The sequence below is a fragment of the Bolinopsis microptera genome, chromosome 2, assembly GCF_026151205.1.
Source record: "Bolinopsis microptera isolate Bmic1 chromosome 2, MBARI_Bmic_1.0, whole genome shotgun sequence".
NCBI lineage: Eukaryota > Metazoa > Ctenophora > Tentaculata > Lobata > Bolinopsidae > Bolinopsis > Bolinopsis microptera.
In genome coordinates, this window is record NC_087073.1 from 7,540,867 (window position 1) to 7,564,430 (window position 23,564).

General features: G+C 38.8%; 2 protein-coding genes across 7 annotated transcripts in view; one reads left to right on the plus strand and one right to left on the minus strand.

Annotated features, from left to right (window-relative positions):
• Positions 1–23,564, plus strand: part of LOC134811529 (uncharacterized) — a 106,909-nt gene that overhangs the window by 59,298 nt on the left and 24,047 nt on the right. For 3 of the 5 annotated variants that reach the window (XM_063818396.1, XM_063818394.1, XM_063818395.1), the window contains one exon: positions 21,075–21,139. The gene's annotated coding sequence lies outside the window, so the exon portion shown is untranslated. Of the gene's footprint in view, positions 1–21,074; positions 21,140–23,373; positions 23,393–23,564 lie in introns of those variants that run through there. The other 2 variants (XM_063818390.1, XM_063818391.1) reach the window with 1 other exon arrangement.
• LOC134811531 (uncharacterized) overlaps positions 15,695–23,564 on the minus strand; it is an 84,110-nt gene continuing 76,240 nt past the window's right edge. Inside the window, exons 3-9 of one of the 2 annotated variants that reach the window (XM_063818401.1) lie at positions 22,824–23,090; positions 22,232–22,277; positions 20,600–20,700; positions 20,012–20,154; positions 18,956–19,121; positions 17,202–17,327; positions 15,695–16,637 (exon numbers count right to left, since the gene is read on the minus strand). In XM_063818401.1, coding sequence (XP_063674471.1) covers positions 16,473–16,637; positions 17,202–17,327; positions 18,956–19,121; positions 20,012–20,154; positions 20,600–20,700; positions 22,232–22,277; positions 22,824–23,090 — 1,014 coding nt within the window. In that variant the 3' untranslated portion in view covers positions 15,695–16,472. Of the gene's footprint in view, positions 16,638–17,201; positions 17,328–18,955; positions 19,122–20,011; positions 20,155–20,599; positions 20,701–22,231; positions 22,278–22,823; positions 23,107–23,564 lie in introns of both variants that reach the window. The other variant, XM_063818402.1, reaches the window with a different exon arrangement.

The window sequence follows — 23,564 nt, forward strand, 5'->3', positions numbered from 1 at the left end:
AAAGGCGCTGCTTCAATTATATGTTTTTCTGTTTGTTTGAACAAAAAGGAGCAAGTGTGGCGTTGGCAAATAAATATTGAGAGATTTTTATTGTGTTTAGCAGAGGTACTTGATTCGCCGGGAGGGCACTATAATGAGACCAACAAAGATTTGCCTCAGACAAAAGATAGCTTTTATTTTGCAAAGCAAAGCTATACGATTTATATTGGTGTCCAATAGAATTACTTTTATATCTTTGCTCCTCGTATCACAAAGCATCGTCAATTCTTTTGCATCAGAGGGAGAGAGAGAGAGAGAGGGAGAGAGAGAGAGAGGCTATGTACGCTATTGGTTTATTCATTTGTTATAGCATTGTTGTGAACAGAGTTCTGAATTACAAATGGTATCGTTGCGATAGTCTCTCCCCTACGAACAGCAGAGCAGTGATCGTCTGATCGCAGGGAGCCATTCTTCTACACAAACAAGCATCTCATGCTACACCAATACTGTCATTGGTGTGGCTGAAGATCGCTGATCTGCGCCTATTTTATCCTCTTTAAACTGAACAATCAAACCTTATCACACATTTCAATGCTCTCTTATAAGGCAAAGTTTGGGTTCTGAAGAATCTGAACCCTAGACTGTCGAGCCACCAACTGACCAACTGTCACTTATTGTCCGACATGTAGCACTTATTATATTCATCCTCTAAACTTAAAGGAAGTTACATTGCCTGGTAGCAGGTAGATTTTAGCGTTCCAAACTGGAGACTGGAACATTTAACTAGGGACTTTAGTTCTTACTTATAGGTTCATCACGTTAAATGATCCTGTACACATTGGCTGCGTGCAACGCGTGACAAGAATCCCTCCCGTGTGCAAATATGACGAGTTTTGCATATTATGCTATTAAAGTGCAGGGTTTAAAAGTCATCCCCTAGTGTTACGATTGGTCATTCTCACTATTTTAATTTTACTTTGCCACCCACAGAGGCAAATACTAAGTCGGTAAACTTGCTTTTCAGTTGGGTAAAAGTATGGACGGAATGGCTATTTCATAAATCCAACCGTAGTAAAAGATATCTAAGTAGCTATATCTTTTTATTATTATATACTTATAAAGCTACTTAAAGTCGACTTCTTAAAATATCTTGTATTTCACGGAGGGAAGTAGTAGCGTTGTGCGGTAGACTCATAGACTACATAGACTCAGAATGATAGATCGATCAAAGTATGAAACAGACAAACCAACAAAGCTGCCTTTTACCTACCTTTATCACAATGGTCCTTACGATTGATGAACAGCTTAGCGAGATCACAAAGTAACTTATAAGAGGCCATATAAAATTATCTGAGGGAGCTCATGTTTGTGTTAACGTGGTTGAAGGCCATGTTGTTCTGGATTACACGTATCTGTAGAACAATTTATTAGCTCAATTAAACAGGTTTCTTAGAGTGATGTGTTACTGCACAATTTAGAGGCTGTTCTAATCATGGCTCAATAATCTCTTGCTCTTACAGTTACAATTCTCTCGCTGTTAAAGGGACGATATTTAGCAGTAATAGGATGGTTGCCTTTCTCGTGCAATGACGCATCTTATTATGATGTCAGTAGCACTGTGAGACTTTGGGTAAGGAAACTGATCCGGCCCGTAGAGTTCATATGACAACTCTGTACATAGAAGCTATAAATTAAGAAGTGAACATGATCTCTGCTCGATTCATAGATCACATTTGGGACGGGAACCTTTCTTTTTTTTGTTTCTTTTTTTTAAGGGGGGGGGCCAATGGATATTTTTTTGTGAAACTTGATTTCGAGATAGCAGTTGACCAACAAACTAGGACCAGTGACCGAACTTTTGAGGGGTCCCGGACCCTAACCGCCAAACGGTGCCTGCGGGGCAGCCACGCCCATATTTGGTCCAAATTAGGCCCAATTTAGCCAAATACCCTGAACATGCCCAAAACCTAAATTTTAGGTGCTCTACTTGTAGCTAGTGGTCTCCTGAACTCGTATATGAAATTTCATCAAGATTGGACAAAAAATGACTGAGTTATGAGCCAAAAACCATATGCCCATATTTGGGCATACGCACCAAATTTGGTAGATTTCGTCCCATAAATTGGTCAAATATCAATATTTTTCACTGAAACTTACTTTATATGAAAGGTAAGCCTAAACTACATATTCTCTGTAAGTTATAGCTTTATATCTGTTTAAATGTGGATACTAAGGCGAAAAGACCACAAAAAATGAACTAAATTGCCCATATCTTGGTTCGCGATATTCGCGGAATTGATCTCATTAAAATTGTAACAACTCAATCAGTTTTCAAAATTTTTCCATGAAATTTTCGGAATCGACTCGAAATCGCATTTCCACCTTAGTTTGAGAACAGATTTTTGATTTAGGCCTCCAAAAAAATTTGGCGGCCAAATTCCAAAATTTTCCCGGAGAAATTCAGAATTTGGCCGCCAAATTTTTTTTAAGGCCTTAATCAAAAATCTGTTCTCAAACTAAGGTGGAAATGCGATTTTGAGTCGATTCCGAAAATTTCATGGAAAAATTTTGAAAACTGATTGAGTTGTTACAATTTTAATGAGATCAATTCCGCGAATATCGCGAACCAAGATATGGGCAATTTAGTTCATTTTTTGTGGTCTTTTCGCCTTAGTATCCACATTTAAACAGATATAAAGCTATAACTTACAGAGAATATGTAGTTTAGGCTTACCTTTCATATAAAGTAAGTTTCAGTGAAAAATATTGATATTTGACCAATTTATGGGACGAAATCTACCAAATTTGGTGCGTATGCCCAAATATGGGCATATGGTTTTTGGCTCATAACTCAGTCATTTTTTGTCCAATCTTGATGAAATTTCATATACGAGTTCAGGAGACCACTAGCTACAAGTAGAGCACCTAAATTTTGGGTTTTGGGCATGTTCAGAGTATTTGGCTAAATTGGGCCTAATTTGGACCAAATATGGGCGTGGCTGCCCTGCGGGCACCGTTTGGCGGTTGGGGTCCGGGACCCCCTCAAAAGTTCGGTCACCGGTCCTAGTTTGTTGGTCAACTGCTATCTCGAAATCAAGTTTCACAAAAAAATATCCATTGGCCCCCCCCCCTTAAGAGAGGCTGGGCCAAGATAGCCCACGAGAGGATAGCATTGAGATGCTCTGCCTACCTCTGGGGTGTGGCAACCCTGGGGAAGGTTGCCGGTGAAATCAGAGTGATTGGTGGAACCTTGCTAAAGGGGGTTCATCACTTCTACCAAATATGGAAAAGAGACGAACAATTTATCCTCTTTGATGGGGAAACTGACCGAGATGTGAGAATCATAGCCTAATTAATGTCTACTACGACAATTATATTACAATATATATGGTCATTGGAAATTTGAATGTTACTATTTCTCAGGTGGTTTAGACTAATTGATTGGTTCCCCAATTTCAGCTTCTCCAATTTCCCACGGTGCTTCAAGCTTGCATGTTAATTACTTGATGACGTTTATGGTGGTCATATCACTCCTTACCCAAAGTCTGGCAGTCGTCTGAGGTACGAGGTGCTGTAAAGAGAAAGTGTGAGCCGGGAAGATGAGCTCTGTGGTGTCGATAACTACAAAGTATCACGTTGGTAGCAGGTACCTGGTACAGGTTCACAAAATTGCTCAGTCGACCCTCCCACCTCACACAGAAATTTCACCCTTTAGTGGTTTTAAAGTCACAAGCTGGTTGTTCAGGAGCATTGTGGAGATATCTCAGCCGACAATGGAGGATCTGACCTCATTGTCTATAGAATCAGCTGAAAGGACAGCTTGAAAGTTCCAACATGTTTTTTTGGGATGATTCTTTGAGTGCTGGTTATCTCATTCATCATACTTGCTCACCTTATAATTATATGCAACAAATTTGGTGGACAATACTGAACACTTAAATTGTATAATAGCAGGTAAAGAGAATATGTGGTTTTAGAGTTCAGACTCCGGAGTTTGCAGAATCTTTATAGTAAGAGAAATTAGCGTATTGTGAGCAGCTTGGATCAGCTGAGTTCAGTCCTACATTCCATTGAACCTCGACTCATTTATGAATCTTGTGACAGCCTAAAAGGACCATGAATATGCATCGTACAAAGCAAGGTACCAACATAACGCATCGAAATTAATTTACCATGAGACCATCATAAATTTCACCTCGGATCCCAGGACACTTTATTCCTCGTATCCTGGGATCCGAGCTAGCAGTCTAGAAAGCCTCCACGTTCCTTAAGCAAGCCAAAAAGGAATCGATTCAATTCTCCTCAAGCATGGTAATATATGACAGCAAACTGCAAAGGCCGGGCCAATAACTAACTTGACATCTGGCCCACAGACAGCCTCTTTAGCTGTCACATGACCTGGGTGAAGCTGTCATTTCTGAATTTTAATTGATTGGGCACCCTTTCCAGCTGATTGGCCGGGCACCCTTTCCAGCCTATTAAACACCATGTTAAATGTGTGGCAACTGGATCTAAATGAAGCGTCTAGCTCAATAAAACACTTAATTGGAAGAAGCGCTGAGCCAATTAAGAACTATAAACTTGATCATGAAGCACTAAGGTTCAAAGTAATTTATTCTGTAATTGATTCTTTTTGAGTCAAAAGAACTCAAAAAGTCTAAAACTGTATTAATTAGTATAGAAAATAATAATTATAGAAAAGCAGCCTTAAACTTGTAGAAACTCACCTCGATGATAATTTGAGTTAACGACTTATTGGAGTCCATAAAAACACTTGAAAAAAGCTGGTCGTCACAAGATTATGACTTGTTGTCACCTTTTATCACTCGAGTGGTCACTTGAGTCGAAAAAGAAAGACGTCTCGACTTAGAATTTAAAAATTGTTTGGAGCTGAGAGCGGAGAGGTGCAACAAAACAACAAGAGGGCTGATAAGCTTGGTTTAACGAGCTAACGGGTCCACGAAATAGCCAATAAAGCTGTTACCTCACCTTTCTACTGCACATGTGTCTTAACACTATAGTCCTGGTTTAATGGCCGGAATTCCTTCTTTGTAGTAAATAACACTGTTGTTCGGGTGCTGCGTGGGTCACACGTGCTATTTATATTGCCACCATTACTACCTATAACTCATAACCAATACTAGACTTATTGAGTTTTTGCGGTTAAATTTCAAATAATTATCGGTTACATAAAACGGATATGATTTCAACGAAGATCAGCGGAAATGTTATAATGTCATTGTAGAACAACGAGTTAATCGAAAAGTTTAATGGATTTCAGGCCACATTATTTCTTTAATCCTGGTAATTAATCTTTAATATTGTGTCTGATCACGTGGTGCTGATATTGGCATGAGTTTTTAGGTTTCCTGTTGATCTTTCTGTCATAACTTGGAGGTTCTGACTTCGAAAAATGATTAGGTGGAAATTAAAAAACACGTTTTGAGCCTTGAAATTAAATAGCCGGTATTTACATTTAACTAATATCAACAAGATGGGCTAGAACAGCTATCTACATAATATATTTAATCTGTTTCGTTTAATGTTATGATATAATATATTTAACTAAATTTTCTTAGAAATATTACGCGATGAATAGCGGTGGACCGTTTTACAGTGTAAAATATAACCGGCAATCTTACATGGCCACAGGATTATCAAATAAAGTTATCAGCTTAGTTTGTGGTCTTTACTTTTTTACATAATAGCGGAGTATGCTGCTTTAATGACCTGGGAAATACAAAACATATTAGACGGAAGTTTTTACAGCTGTGTTTTAACCAGATAATCTGCACTTAACCATATTATCGGGCGGACTAGATCCGGATTTGGAGAGCTATTTGGGTCGACTGAGATGCCTCAATATGTTAAGTTATGTACTGCTCAGTGCTCAGTGCTAATTGTAGTCATGCTGTGACAGTTGGTTTTCTCCATTTTCCTATTTTTATATGTGAAATCACAATAGGGATTGTAGCTTACAAAATAAAGACCAAGACAGTAGATGACGGCAGTGGTTAGAAATGTATATGTAACCTAAATTTTCACCACAAAGCTAAAATATGAGCAATTTACAGCTTAAGAGTCGATTCTTAGGTCATATAATAAAAATGAAGTCATTTAAAACATTTTGCACACTCTGTTCAGCTGCCTACGAGATGAACAGCTCGATTTTCAAAAGATAATTTAGGTTACTTTCCCATGGTAACCGTTATGGTTCCCATGGTAACCGTTATCTGTAGACTCCTATTTGTGGTTTCAACAATATTATAATATGTTTTAGTAGAAAATCAGTTTTAAAACTGTGTATCGCAATGTGAACACAACAACTCGATCAACAACGGTTTGCGGCAAAACTTCAAAATATTTGTGCTAAAACAATAAGTAGAACAAAATACAATCGAAACTAACTCCTGTTCTACTTACGAAAAATTAGATCTGACATCAGTACTATTATTGTGCCAGTTGTGACATCAATAAAACACAGTACTTTATTTCATGTGAGAATTAGCTTGCGGGCAGATGTAGTGAACTCCATTACAACTTAATAAAGCTCAGAGAACTCGCACGTAACATGCATCGAGGTGATTTATGGTTACTAGCAGGATATATTATAGTAAGATGATACAATATCCTTACCACACTATTTGATGGGGCAATTTCTCAATTACAAAATAAGATTTTATCTTTTGGAACTTTATTAATAGCGAAAGCGACAGATTCGCGTAGTGGTGGCTCAAAGATTATGGAACTGATGGATTGGATCATATTTTCTTTTGTTCAGTAATGTTGCCCATTTTATATTGTCTTTACATTGCACAAAGATAATAAGATTAAATGTGCCGTCAATCAGCCATGTTACTCTCTCATCAGTGATGTTCCTTATATAACGCACTCTGTGGTAGCCGGTAAAGAAAGTCTTTCATTACCATTTTATCATTCCCTTCTCAATCCTCCCGTCGCAGAACCACAAACTAAACTTTGGCACAAACCCAACTTTCAGTTATCAATCCTCCCGTCACAGAACCGAAAACTAAACTTTGGCACAAACCCAACTTTCAGTTCTCAATCCTCCCGTCACAGAACCGCAAACTAAACTTTGGCACAAACCCAACTTTCAGTTATCAATCCTCCCGTCACAGAACCACAAACTAAACTTTGGCACAAACCCAACTTTCAGTTCTACTTCAATCCTCCCGTCAAAGAACCACAAACTAAACTTTGGCACAAACCCAACTTTCAGTTGCTTAATGTGGCACAGATGAAATAATCAACGTTTCTAAAAGTGTTTATGTGAGAAAGCTGCCATTTCTTTGATGTGAATCAGGGAAGCAAATGGGAAACAAATAGATTAGATAGTCCTATTTTAAAGGTGTTTTATTTGCATCTGAAAAGTGATTGTGACCCTGATCAAATGTCATCATGCAATGTACTAATTTAAGCTATACTCATTAGTCATTACAACCAAACTCTCCTTTCAACAGACACTACTTGGGGTTCAGAGCTTCAGGGGTCACATGTTGTCGTGCACAAGTTCTCTGCACTTTAATCCTTACTCAAACTATGAATCTGATTAACCTTCCTTTTAACTATTTTCATAACCCCTATCTAAAACATAAGGCCTAATCCCAACTCTTGAACCTTGATCCCCACCCTCAAGATCAAGCTTGAACTCTATGAAAACTCGACCCAACTTGTCCCACGTACGATTGGGATCAAGTTGCCTCGAACAAAACCAACGTCTACTGTCTACTTCGTTGCTTTGTTTTGCGGGAAATGTATTCAGGTTACAACGTCTGGGGATCTGTGCTAGGCCTTTGTTAAATCCTCTGCTGGTTTTGTTGAACAAAGAAAATTTAATGGCCAGCGGGACGATTAACATGTCTTCTTTGTTCTGCAAAAAATACCGTAAAGTAACGGTGTACCGCTAATGGACTATTAGGCGAACAATGAACAATGAGCCGCAAAATGATCTGGACAATGCTGGGTTACCCTGATTATTTGAAAAGTTGGGAGTATAATCAGGGGATGGGTTGATAAATTCAATACTTGGATTCCACGTATTGCTTGGATAAAATGAGTCGCCAGGAAAGTTAGTACTAGTGACGACTCGAGCATGAAAAATGAAAAAATGGAAGCCTGTTTAATACTCAGGCCAAGTTATTTAATATCTGTGCGTTACTCGACAGAAAAGTTCGTTGTAATTGTGAAGCTACATAAGCTTAAAGGTAAAATGTTGCAAAAAACGAAAAGGACTGGACCGGGATATATGTAAAAACTTAATTTTCGAAAACCTACAGTGTCAAAATCCCGACTGTACTACAACGAATCTGAAACAAAGACTCCGTCCGCTGCTACAACAGCAGCCTCACTGCTCTGAAATAAAGAAACACAACACCACCACAAAGCTATAAGTTTACTGGTCCACACAGGTGAAGTCTGTGGTCCCCTGGGGACACAAAGACAGTGTACTTCTTGTTGAGCTCGTATTAAAAATCAATTTAAACTCTCACAACAACTGGTCTCTGGTTTTGTTCCGCTGATACTTGTCAAGCTTCACTAAACTTCAACAAAATACAGATAATCGTTTAACATGGTAAGCAAAACAAAGGATGAAAGGGGACCCGCCGAGCTCGTCCCGATTCGTTTTATGTCCTCGAACAAAGGAGAATCAGATAACTTTTGTAGCCACTGGATTCCATGCAGGTTTGATCACACGAACTGCTTTCTTGAGATATTCTCAATTGTCCGTAACAGAAGTGGGGTATCTAGGTGACAGTGACACCACTGAAATGTCTACTTGAGTCATTTGAGGTCAATATCTTAACAGCTAACAAAAGATGCAGTCTTATCCAGTAGCCAGATAATGCTAAATTTGGAATGAGTTTAAAAAGAGAACGACCAACATATTATAGTATCCAGTGAGAAACAGTGGTGCAGTGATCAGACACGGATGTCACAAAAAGCTGATGGATACACAACCCCCTGCGTCACGGAGCTCGGAACACATGATTACGATCCACAAAACAGTCTTCATTGTGACATTTGTATAGACTGTACAATAGGTTCACGCTTGGATACACCTCCAGTGATTGACAAGTCCTGGCTGTATTTACTGTATATACTGTTTACTGTAACATTTCACACAATAGAGACCTGCTATCCTCGACCAGACAGCTCTTTGGACTATCCTGTCACTTATCGTGTCTTGCGTTAGCTTCGTTCGGAGGTCGGAGAACATGTTTATACTGGCCACATGTGAGCAGTAATATTATTGTTCGTTAGAACTGAGGATAGTGGCTGGTGCCTGACTTCGGTAAATGAGACGGTGAGATTGCCATGTACCAAGCAAACCAGCCAATGAGTTCTCTTTGTCTAACTTATAACAATTTACAAGATATAAATTTTGATTTTTATAGCTGTCAAGCTGTGCTCTCTTCATCGTGTCAGTTCACCAGGGTAAAAGAGATCCGGAGTTTAGATAAAGACGTAAAATGAAAGTTTTGTTTGGAGACTGGGGACGTCAAGATATTTATCACCATTTAACCTGGGCGCTCCCTATAATAGACTGTGGCGGGATTATTGCCATGCTGCATCAATGCCAAGTGCCAACCTATTATTGTTTGACAGTTTCCAATATCGATCAATGATATTCAAAAATGTTGGTAGCGAATTTTAGCAATTACCAAGTCTTCGATTCGGAAAAACATTGAGATCATCCTAAACTTTTTCTACATTCTTTTTGGAAATTCTGGGTTCTTTAATTTTCGGTTTACGGCATTTCCTAATTTTAATTGTTTGCATTTTTTCAAATCTATGATTCCTCTCAGTATATATATATAATATACTACATGAAATATTTGTTCACGTTTGAGGATTTAACATATTTACTGAAACGATTAAACTTGATCTCAGTGCAAATACATGAGCACAGAAATGAAGCCTCGCGTCATTATTGTCTGAAACTTACTTAAGGTTTTAGCTGTTTTCTACCATTATGAAATGCTCCATCAATTATATTCAATTTATGCTTGATAAAGAGAATTGTAAGTTGGGTGAAAACAGTGACCTCACTGCCGAGTACGCATCATGTTTTCTAACTTAACTTAACCTGATTCCTAAGCAGAGCTTTATTTTAACTTAAACTTGTATTGAGATATAGTACGTGCCATAGCAACCCGTATGACTGACTAATAACTGATTCATGTAATGTTTGTGAAGGATAAGAAATGATAATTGCTCTAATAATTGCGCCCAAAAGACATAAAAATTGCTGAATTTGGGTAAATAGAAATCATATTCATAATGATAAGTCATGAGTGTTGATAGAATAGGGCTAAAACCTGAGTACTTAACTAATAAGTTAGAATAGAACTTCTCACTTCACTTAGACAGAGAATAGTAAATGCTCGTTGAAGTGTTTGATCTCGTGAAATCCCTGGATCCGGTTTCCAGCCAATAAAGCGGTCCCGCCGGGCGCCGCTGTTTATTGGAATCAGCAGTATTGAAGTGACATGTCGTTGCAGCATACCATTTTGTCCGTATATCAGAAAGGATACTAATCAATATCCGTCTGCGAGAGTCCGTTATTGTGCCTCCAAATTGGTAAAAATTTATGGCATTATAATTTGCTGTTTGACAGTTTCAGTATAACCTGGTGTAACAGAAGCATTTGAATGGCCAGCTCAGTTGGTATCGCAGAGCTGTCCTATTAAACTGGCGCCACCGGCTGGGCTCCCCCGATTATCGTCTGGGTATATTTGCGTGCTACCTCAGTGCTTTAAACTTACGGAGGTATCAATTCGGGTTGACAGTACGGGTATAACGGAGTATTAGAAATTATACTGATCAAGAGGAAGGTTTCATATTATTATGGTAGATATACCAGCATCTTAAATATTTATAGGAAGTTTTAATTTATAGTCGCGAGATCTAGGCAGGTACGGCTCGTGACGATAATCAGTCTTTAAGTTTCAAATAAGCATGAAGTACCCGATACAAAACATGTTCAGAGATTGGCCGAAATGGACAATAAAGAATCGATAAATGTATTTAAGCAATTGGCAGTCATGATAATCATTAATCAATGCAGTGTATATTGCTATTATTAATCCTGCTTCTAGTCTGTACCCCAGTTTTAGTTCGAATTATGGCCTAATATATGACTCTAGAGTCGTCGACCCATCATTTCCTCCTTGAAATATAACATGTCAGTTTTCCTATTATTGACGACTTATATAAAAGATTTTGTGCTCGTGAAGATTTGTGACCTAACCCACCTATTTGAATTTTCATGCATATTTAAAAATAACAGTAACTGTAAGGAAGACCGCGAGTTTTAACGGGGCATTTCCAAGCAACAAAAACACGCACGTTAACAAGTGAAACAGTAGCACAGAATACGTTCCAACTCTTGTTTCTGCTCGTGCCATGACCGCTACAATATGTTCGTACCCAATTGCTTTGACGGTAGAATCTTGCAAGTTGTTTATCTGAATGTGTTATCTATGCGGATCCTAACAAACGCACTCGTTAGTAAAGTATTAGTACACCTTCTTTGATCAATAATTGGAGTATCTTTTCAGGCTTTTATCTCAATGGTCACTTTGAATGAGTCAATCGGCCGCTTTCAGCTGTATGTGGATATCGGGTGCCGAGACCTTTCAATAGACAAGCTATCCTCAAGGTACTTATAGAACAAGGAATGAGAACCGCTTTGAAAATTATGCTCTCTTCGATCAACCAGACAAAAATATTCAAAACCTTAAGAATAAGAAAATATAAATTCCCCGCTGAAGGCAAAGTCAGTAAGGGCATTTAATCTTAGAATCAGACAATTCAGGCAGTTCAAGTCCAGAATTAATAGGTTTACATGTTTATTGTTAAGGGATCTCAGAAATCTATAAGTGTTTTGGGTTCTTGTACATTTGATAGTCTCACCGCATGAACCCTAACCATATTATACCTTCAAACCTAACTTTAACCCTCCAAATCGGTGTTGGGATACAAAATCAGGTAATTCACTAGACTAGTCTTACTTACAAGTGACCCTTCTGAGGATAGAGTATACTCTCCTTTGAGCTTATTTTGCAGATGCTACATCGTACATATTAAACGCATAACTTAATAAACAAAAGTGACTAAACAGAGAACTTACTTAACACAGAATCAAGGTAATGTAAATTTGCTAATATTGATAATCTGTCGAAGAACATCTGGGGAACATCTGGGGCACAAACACCACCCCGGGAACATCTGGGGCCAAACACCATCCCGGAAACATCTGGGGCACTAACACCACTCCGAGAACATCTGGGGCACAAAGACCACCCCGGGAACATCTGGGGCACAAACACCACTCCAGGAACATCTGGGGCACAAACACCACTCCGGGAACATCTGGGGCACTAACACCACTCCGGGAACATCTGGGGCACTAACACCACTCCGGGAACATCTGGGGCACTAACACCACCCGGGAACATCTGGGGCACTAACACCACTCCGGGAACATCTGGGGCACAAACACCACTCCGAGAACATCTGGGGCACAAAGGTCAAAGACCACTCCGGGAACATCTAGGGCACAAACACCACTCCGAGAACATCTGGGGCACAAAGGTCAAAGACCACTCCGGGAACATCTGGGGCACTAACGTCTAATACCACTCCGGGAACATCTGGGGCACAAACTCCACTCCGGGATCATCTGGGGCACAAACACCACTCCGAGAACATCTGGGGCACAAAGGTCAAAGACCACTCCGGGAACATCTAGGGCACAAACACCACTCCGAGAACATCTGGGGCCCAAAGACCACCACGGGAACATCTGGATTGCACCTGATGTGCGTATGATAAAAACTTGGTAGAGATACATGGGACTCCAGTTTCCACGTGTTTGCCCCAGATGTGTCCAGAGTTATTTCGTGCCCAAAGTTATTTTTGTGTGGCCCAGATTTTCCCCAGATGTGCTTTGACTTATTAATAAGTTGAACGCAATAATCAGAAAGATCTCTGGTATTTTACCAGGAAACGGGTTTAGAATGTATCGAAGTAAAAACTAGTTCATTTTACTTCGAGGTTTTTAGAAACATTTTCTGGTTGTCAGACCTCTAATTGATAAATCCCAATTTTATCCACCCCTCTCCCGAAAGAAGCTCAGTTAACGAGAAAAATTGACCAAAAATGAATCAGGTCTGTTAGAAAATAGTCAGGTTTCATTTTCAGCGAAGCGTAAAAAATTTACCAATTGTGAATAAAAATTCTATTGAAGTTTTTCAGATAAGTGTGGTAACTGGCACGATTTACAAGGTTTCAGGCTGATGCCAAGTGTAATTGCTTGAGTTGTAGCGGTAAACTGATATCGGCACAATCAGCACAATCGGCGCAACAGACTAAAAGTAAAAAGCGAAGCATGGACAATCGTCCGGTCTATTCACGGACCTCTAACGGATATGATCCAGGCACCGATACCATTCCGATCCTGTTCGAGGTCGCCCTGTTGAGCAGGCTGATAATCAGATATATCGATCTCTGACAAAAGGCAGCAATTATATGGCGACGGTGAATGAGCCTAATTAGATACCAACCTTCCGATAATGGCGGGTTTCTAGTGATTTACCATCAACAAGCACTTAACTTTGTATAATGCAAAAGATCCGAACGTAATCTAACAATAGGATTAGACACAAATGGTCCTCCTTATTGCAGGTAGTTGCGATCCCAGCAGCCCATGGTTATTATTCCTAGAACTCTTTAGATGAACTCCAATAAATCGCATTGTGGTGCAGTAGTCCGCGGGCTTTGTGAACAATGGTTTAAATTGGTTTAAATTGGTCCACTGGTTCGGTAATGTGGACCAATTCATTCTTCTAACTATTTGGCAACACTCTTCCAGGCTAAGATAGAAAGTCAGCGGCAACAGTTAGGGCTTAACTGCCCGCAGCTTAATCTTAAAGAGTTAGGGCGGGCGAACCTTTTACAAACCAAAGGCTCAAAACATAGACTGCTAGAGATAACGATGACTACAAAGCCCCGATAGTACGATAGATGTATACAGTACTGCACGTTGTCAACTCAAGGCTTTTAAGTGGTGAAAGTAAACTTCAGCCTTTTATCACCGCTACACGACAAAGGAATCGGTAAATAAATTGTGACGGTTACGTAATTCAGAGGATGCTGTGATTTTTCTCAGTGTTCAAACTTTTAGACGTGGAATGATTTCACAGATATTTACCCATTTAACCATTGTTTATTGGCGCAGTAACTGCGTATATTAACTAACTAACCCGTGACAAGCAACTAAAGAGAGCAAGCAAATGACAATAGGTCTAACATATTCTCACATATTCATTTAATGGGAGATTAATTTTCCATTTCTTCCCCCAACCGGGTCCAGTAATCACATCCAATAAATAACTACAAAAATTACAAAGTGATACGCATATACAATTAACTACATGCGACCTGACAGCCAATCCTGGCCACTAACAATTCTACCGCCATCGGTTTTAGTGTTAACGAGAGATGGAGTCTAATTAATATGTTCATAAATTTTCCGGACATTCTTGCGCTTTTTATTGCAAATGGGACAGTGTTAAATCGGCCGAATGGTGATGAAAATTCTTTGAAATTGAACTTCAACTTTCCGATGGCAACATTTATTGTCAAGTGAAACTGTTGAATTTGAAAGGAAAATAAAAACGAACAAACTGACGACCGGCTGATACCCCAAACAATGGATTATAATATCTTCACTTAGCAAATGAAGTTGGAACTAGAACTTGCATCCATGAAATTAATAGTGGACCGATTAACTGTGGGTTTCTGGGTGTGTCACACTCTCGCGTGATGTGTCTAAAACAAAAAACCGGAGATGGCACATAATTTTCAATGATTTCTGTATTTATGACGCTAACTCCAAATCCGTCCACTTTTGATATAGAGCGAGTGGGTAGTGGACAATGAGGGTTTCCAGTTTCAATCTTTTCAAGTATATACAGAATGCAGATGTACCAACTCAAATCAGAACTCTGAATCGGACACAATAGAAATTGATCCAATTTGAGGGTAATTGTACAAAAGGTAAATGATGTATAAGAATGAGACAGGTGGTTCAGCTATAGTCTAATTGAATCCACTCAATTATTCATACTTACTTTGTTTGTTAGATTGGATGATCTATTTAGGCTCGTTAAACAATAGACAACTGACAATGACGGAGTCAGCACTAGAGAGGGACCACGCATCAGTTACAGACCAGGAGACAAACCAGGAGACGTGAACATTTATAGTGAAAATTATATAAATTTCGAAGGAGATGCTATTTTTGTACTATCCTAAAGTTATTTTGGGCTGGGATAGGTAAAAACATCCAAACTTACTACTGCTTGTAGCTATTTTTGACTGATAAGCAATTTCAGATGTGACCAATAAAATTTACACTATAGTATTGTGCAAGTAAGGAGGTTAAGATGTTATCTCCTGCTTATCTAGTACCCCTCTCATCACGTAAAAAGTCTCTCTAGCTTTACTGATTGTTATTATTATCAAATATAGCATCAGAAATGCGACCACCGACAATTGCTGGCGTAGCTAAAAAGGGGGGTTATGACTGAAAGAATATGATTTTTGTTAGTTATATGCTATTTGTAGAATGAAGGTGGTTCTACTGATTGAGCTGTCAGAAAGTGGAGAAGCGAGTAAAACACAGCAATTATATTAATTCATTTAATCAGTATTGTGATGTATCATTCTCAGTAAAGACATATATTTACCAAATTTAATAAATTAGATGAATGAGCGTTGTTGGTACACGAAGAATTATGGCATCGAGTTTAAAATAACGTGATGATGATATAATCAACAATTATACCATTTCAAGCATGAGCAGTCTCAGAAAATCTTAAAACCTGACAAGCAAATATCTCATCAACTTACCAGTATCCTTCATATTACCAAACATTTTCCCAATCTTTAATCTCATTTTTAGTTCATAAACTCTACAGTCCTTGCCTGACATTATCTCTCCTTTCGTTTTAAACGTTTCTGCTGCTATTCTTTTTATTTTCATGAGAATAAATTCCAAAAGTGACGGTTTATCAAATAATAATAAGTCAAAGGGATGCCAAATGACCCGTGGTCAGATAATCAAGGCGTTGTCCTGAATCCGAAGGTCTGTCAAAGAATCGAAACTTAGCTCAAGTACCAGCGGGCCATGCACAACGATTACCCTACTCGCTTTATCGGCCAACAGGTGACACATTTTTTGTGAAAATTTAGAAAACTCGTTAACAAGATCCTAGTCACGGCTGGTACAAATTTATATTTGTCTCCCTGACTAGCCCTTTGTTATACGTGCATGAAAATCAGCTGTCTCTACAGTAGTGGGGACGTTTTTTGCCTATTAAGGTTTGTAAGGATTGCGGCTGGGAACCCCAAGGATATATATTTAATTGGTTGTGCTATAAATAAACCTACTTAATGCCCGCCTGTTAGGTCTCTAAGAAGAAAGGTGTGGTCATGGTCTCCACGAAGGAGATGTAGGGAGCTCCCCCTGCCACCGCTACCTTGCCGCTACTGGACACGGCCAGAGAGGATACTGATCTTCTGAAACCATCTATCCGAGATACCACTTTTTCTTGTGCTATCGAGATTATCTGCAAGTACGATCAAAGGGGGTTAATTGATAAGTTCGCGGAATTTGTTTTAAAGCGATCAGCTCTCACGTTTAAGAGAAATCACGAAACTTTATTTATTATAGACGGGACTATCATTATGAAACTGATCAAGCCATTTTTGCACGTGATCAAGCCATGTTGTCACTTGAACGCCTCAGTCCCACTGTCAAAGGACTTGCAATATGGTCAATTCGACAAAGAAAGGTAAGAAGGTTTAATATTATGTGTTCAAAAATAGAATAATACGTAATGATAGACCAGTCAGGAATCAAGATAGGTAATCTACCTATCCATTAAATAACGAGCACTGCTCGCTAAAACCTGTCGTACCATCATTCTGGGACACTCATTAAAACCACATCTCCACATGATCGAAAAACATTGTGTCGAACTCGAGTACGTTACCTTGACTCTAGTTCGACACGTGCCAAAGTTCGAGAGAATTGGTTTCTGGTGGACTTTAGTTATAGAACTGTATACTACGTGTCGAACTACAGAACATGAATCGACCTGGTAAACATGTTAAAATTATTAAAATGTAACCTGAGCGTCATGACAAGTAGCGCTGCCTGCAATCACGTGGTTGTCTCCGCAGAACTTCACTACAAGAACATATTCTCCCCGGAGTTTGGGGCTCTCGTAGGGCAGGCATGCGATCCTTCTTCCTTCCTGGGGGAAATGGTTACGTAATGTTTTAAGAACCATGCAAGTTTGAAGGGTTATCTGCAGACAACAGTCTGCAGGGGCAAGCTAATGGTTTAAAGGGAGAGTGTTTAATGATATCAGGTTTGTCCGACTAGTGAATCCCTACAAATAGAAACTTGGAATCAAATTTGACTTGCTTATCACTGCTTAAATTAGGCTTCTGTTTATACTGTTTGGAAACTTTACCCAACTGCATGACACCCACGTGTTTGAACTGGAGAGGTGAACACTGGGTAATCTTAGAGGGTGGATAACGTAGTAATACTATTGTCTGACTGTCTAATACCATTAGCATCTTGTCAGTAGTTAATCACTAAATCAATCAACTACTGTCTGATTACATGTGAGAAATCACATGACAAGGACACATGACACGTGCAGTTCGTCGGTCCTTCGTCTTGCAGGTCACTGCAACTCTTAGGTACGTCACTGATCATATGACCAGACACTTTGCTTTAACGAGGTAACCGGAGACAGCGGTACGACAAACTTATCTGCAGCAAGATATATAAACCTCTTATATCTGTCATATATCCATTATCCATTATCCATCATCAGTTCGACTTCAATCAGTTTAGCAGTTATATCTTCTTTGCAAAGTACAATTCAGCCCAACTTCAGATACACCAGCATGCACCAGAAACCAGTTCCCGCTCAGTTCCACGCTCCTCCTCCTCCTCCTGCTCCTGAGTTTAACCAAGTGTTTTGCCCCCCTCCACCCTATCAGGAGGACCTGCCACAGAACCACTACTACAGAGCCGGTACACGGATAGTACCTGCACATAAACTCGTCCTTCAGTTCCCTTACTCAGCCAAGCCGACACCTTACCTTGATTCTACCTACGAAAATGCCTACTGTCATAACCTCATTTTACCCAAACCAGGGGAATGTTTGAAGAAATCAAGTGGTTTAGAAACCCCTCCTGGATCCTCTGAAGATGTAAAGGTTCCCTTCTCAGACAGTGGACGAAGGAGAAGTTTGTGGAGAATTCTAGTGCGGAAAGTTACCAAGAAACGTCTGAGTGTTGGTCTGAAACCTAAATCTAAATCAATGAGCTCGGGTTTAAAACCACGAACCAGAGCAATGAGTTGCGACGACACACGGCAAGTGGTTGAGATGAAGCCAGCAACCCATCCTTTTATCACACCAACTATCCAGCCCCTGGTACACGTATCACCTTCAGTGAAACCACCAACTCCCCCTCCTAGAGGCATAGTGAAACCTCCACGAAGGTTTAAGAAAACCTCCCCAGACAACTCAACTCTCTGTTCCGTCTCGTCCAGAAAACACTCTTCGTCAGATCAAGAATCCTTCAGTTCGCTTAAAAAGATTAAAAAGTCTGTTTCCTTCAGTAATATCGCTACCAGCAGTCTTCTTCCTGCTAAGGGGGCAAGAAAGAGAACGCTCACGAACTCGTACGTTTGCAATGGCTATATTTTCACCAAGTTGTGAATTTCTCTATTTGCTCTTATTTCTTTTAAAATGTTTATTAAGTTTTAGGTATAATTAGTTTATGTATAGTTGTGTTATTTTTATTGTTTATTTCAAAAAATATAGATAATAGTCTTTCCTTGTTACTTCCCAATCTTACCTTTATGCTCCAAAGCTCGATAGCGTTTTCAGGAAGTAGAGATCCAGTGACGCACAGGTCCCCCTTTATAGCCAGCGCATCACCACACAACTTAGGTCCGAAGTTGCTGCCTGTACTCATACTCTTAACTACTTGACCTGTTCTCAAGTCCCAAACTTTTACTGAGCTGCAGATATTTTGGGTTTTTAAAGCACGAAGAAATATTGTTTTTTATTGGGAATTTTATCGAGATTATTTGATCGTGCACATTCAAATTGCTATGATTTCAAGATAATCACTGGATTACCTTTCTAAGGCAACAATGATGCTTAGGAAAAATATAAATTCGACTAAAATCGATTAAAATAACACTTATTTTGCCTCCCCTGGTCTCTATTTAAAATTTTTGGCAGCTGAATGAAATCTGTTCATCTGATTCGACAATGACATTTCACATTTATACTATATTTCTTCATCCACGCCTTAGGCAAATCTCTTTTGATTTCTACCAGACATTCCAATTGCATGATATTATAATTAACATACCATTGTTTTGGTCATGAATACTTGTTGTACTGTCTGGCAATGTTTTCATCACGCCTCCGTTATTCGGACAAAACATTAATCTTGATTTGCCTTTTGTCCGGGTTTCCTCCCGGTCGATTAAATAATGAGACATTCATTTAATTATTCCTTCTATTGATAATGCTTTTTAATTTTCTTAATAATAGATTATTGAGAACATTGTTCTACCCACGTCAGAATTAAAGAACACAATAGTACCATGTTGTGATAAGACTATTTTGTCCAGTATTGTTCCACAGTGATGACTCAATAAAGCGGAGACTTGGACGAACACGTAGACAACTAAAATCCACTAAATTCCAACTAAAATCCATTAAATTCATAGGGAATTAAACATGAATTAAACATGAAATGACCAAGGAGAACACTAACGAACTCTTCTTGGTAATCACAGGGTGATTCGAAAAATTAAAAATTCGACGCAGATAATTGCAAGTGACAGGTATATGAGTATTGAGTATGAACTATGAAGTATAAAGGATGATTTCTTACTTGTCCCACCCTCCGGACACCAGATGATAAGGACTCTCATCAGAGAACTTGACGGAGAATATCCTCTTGCCGTGTTGAGTGAGAGTGTCCTCGGGAGGGCCTATGTAGTCTCCCTCTGTTAGAGGACCCAGAACTGAGAACGGCTGCGGAAATTTGGAAATTTGGAAATGTGGAAATGCAGAAAATGCGGAGGAAATGTGGTCATCAGAAATTAGTTAAATCAGATGTCTGATGTTTTACCGCTCTTCATTTAAGGACATAAATGTTATGTTGCAAATTATTTTCAAGATTCTTATATATGATTAAATCTAACTATGTTTGCATTTGCAACCGAATTTACACAAAGACCTCACTTATTTATACCCCTAGCTATCCACTATCCTAACCCGTTATATTTAACCAGCCTGTAAAATACTTATTTAATATACGACTTAAACAATAAACTGGTAACACTGAAATGTAGCTGCTTGGATAGCTGACACGGGAAAAATTTGGAGGGATGATAAAATATAACTCGATATACCAAGGCCATTTGGCAAACAAATTAAAATGGAAAGTAAATTAAAGATGTAGTTGAGATGGCAGCACCTTGAACTTCTCCCAGTCGTATATCCTGATGTTCCTATCTTTCCCTGCCGTGCAGAAGTAGTAACCAAATTCACTGACATCTAGAGTGTTTATCTCGTTTTCTGAACAAATCAACTTATTATTTATTTATTAACTATTTAAATATTAATTTTCTGATTTCCGGTCATTGACATTATTTATCTGTTTTTAAACCTTAACCTGGTTATTCGAGTAGATCTCATTTTAAAAGTCATGTTTAACTCCTATATAATCAGTCCCTCAACCATTACTCACACATTTAAATGTGGTCGACAAGTTAAACTAATGTTTAAAACTTAACATGTGTCAAATTCCATCAATCACAGAGAGGCATCATGAAACGCATTGTAAGACACAAGCATACTTCATAACTTGTACTATCTTTTAAATGAAGTACAAATTCACAGGTCAAAGTATGTGCATGTTTGTCACGACTGATAACTTGTTGCTTTTTCAGAATTACATGCCGTGAATGTTGCAGCATGGGAAACGTGACACAAGCTTTTGAAACAAAGTAACGAGGTAGGTTACTCAGATTAGATCATTTAAACTACATTAATAATAACTCTAAAAATACGCTTATCTCAAGAACGTCCGGTACTCACTAATCTCCATGCGTCATGAATGTCAAAAATCCTGTTGTTAATTCCTCCCCTCAGCATTTTATTGATACCAGAGCATTACTGACGTCAAATATAAGGGGGTCTAAATGACAAGCTCATCCGTCTCATGGTCACAGAACGCGATGGGATGGTTAAATCACAATCCGCACTGGTCAATCACTGGTCAATCACTGGTCAGTCACTGGTCAGTCACTGGTCAGTCACTGGTCAGTCACTGGTCAGCTCATACATGGTCAATTTCATGAGGTGTGAATTGAAACAAAACCAAACCACACTTCTTTTTTAACTTGTTTGCCGTGGCCAGTTAGCTCTCCGAAGCCTTCACTTTGTTTTATAGGTGTTGGCGCCGTATGTTGGCCACAACAAAGAGGCTATTTTTAGATTTTTCATTAAGGATGTGGACTACTATGCGTTCAAGAAGTTTGAGACAAAATTTATGATAAATTCAGTGTCTCTATTATATTTCAGAGATTTGGTACGACATGGTAACGCACAATAATTGTACGTACAAAGATAATCATGATTTGAGCGACATTATATGATCTGTTTTATGTCGATAACGTTGTTTTCAGTGCATATTACAATTTAATCGGCTAGGTACATCTTTGATCAGGATTCAGGATGGTCATTTTTGAATCTGTAAACACTTACTAACAAAATACTATTAGCTCCTTCCCTGAGACAGTGTGCAGTATAATTATTTAAGACAAGGCGTCGTATTGACAACTATTTACTGGGTTCACTGATAAAAATAGCAATTTTAAAGCATGAAAGTCATTAGGTATAATTTATAACAATGCATAATTGTGATCCATTATAGTAGGCACTAAATAATTAGCCTAATCAGTCCATTAGTTTGAGGGCTGGAATTATCAGAGTTATCAAAAGAAACGCACATCGCCGCAAACATTATTGGAGCGGCATAAGCATTGTGATCGGTTTTGGGAAATTGGCAGCCAACAAAGTAACGTACAGTATGATAACTGCTTACCTTCATCTGTAGTCATAACGTCCACAACGTTTGATTCGTCCTCTATCTGAAGATGCATTGGATAGTCAAGGTAATGTTAGTCGAGAAATTAGATTTAATATTAATATTTCTGACAAACAGATCAACCGGTACAGACAGCCTCGTGATATGTATCTTGAAATATCTAAATTGAAATATCTAATATCTATGCGTTTTAAGTTATTAATTCCACAGTAAAGTTACATTTCACGAGGCGTCTGTAAATTGAACTGCTAGTTTACTACTGGTCCATAACGAGGCATTTAATTTAGCTCCGGTGACATTGTAATTTAACAGGAACATCATCAGTGACTGTTGTAACTCTGAGCAGTTGGCGTGCACATGTTATTTATCTCAATATACAGTGAAACTTTAAATACCTGACCTGTTTAATGTTTGATCTAGGGGAACTTACAAATTTTAGGTAATTTAATGAATATGATTCCAGCAAATTCTATGTAAAAATCTACGTACGGTAGTCGCTGGAGAAAAATATATTACCTGGATTTTACCAATCTAAAAATATTTTGGTCCAGAAATCTAGTATTTCAATTAAATAAGAATGTTAAGGTACCCTCTGAAGAAAGATGGGTCCACTAGCGAGACAGTACAGCATCTCGGACCTATCCTGACTCCGGAACTGCAGGCCTGTAACCGGCAACTGTTCGCTCTTCCTACTGGGACAGCAGGTCAGCTTGGCTGTTTTGGTATCGTGGAGCGTGACGTCACCAGATCCGTAGCCCACCGCCAGTCTAGTGCCATCCTTGGTGAAGTCGAGGGAGAAGACACCGTCGTAGTGACTTCTTATCTTGTATCTCTTGACAGGGAGCAGCTGGGGCACCTGGGATATTGGTGATCTACTGCTGTTATAGCTCCTTGTTAGACTTGAAGATCACGTCACATGTCTGACACGTACAATACGGATTGGAATATTATTTATGAGTCGCATAGTTGAAATGTATTCTTGGGTAAATTTCTATTGATCCCGTTTGATGCAGCAAGGAAAAGGCTTTCATCAGGAAAGGAATTATTCAACTTTTCAATGTGACAACATCGTATTCATGATATCAAATTATTTGTATAGCAGTGTTGAAAGTATTAAATATTTAATACTTTCAACGCTTCTATATAACAAATAATTTGGTTGTACACAGACACAGTGCGTATATCGTGGTTGTAATGCGATATCGTGTGCATATTGTACTCCGAATGTTTATCGCCTACGTTTTTCACCTTAAATTTACAATTGATAATGTTTTGGAAGTAATAGTCAACAAATAATTATGTTATATAGTCCTGCTAACTCATTATTTCA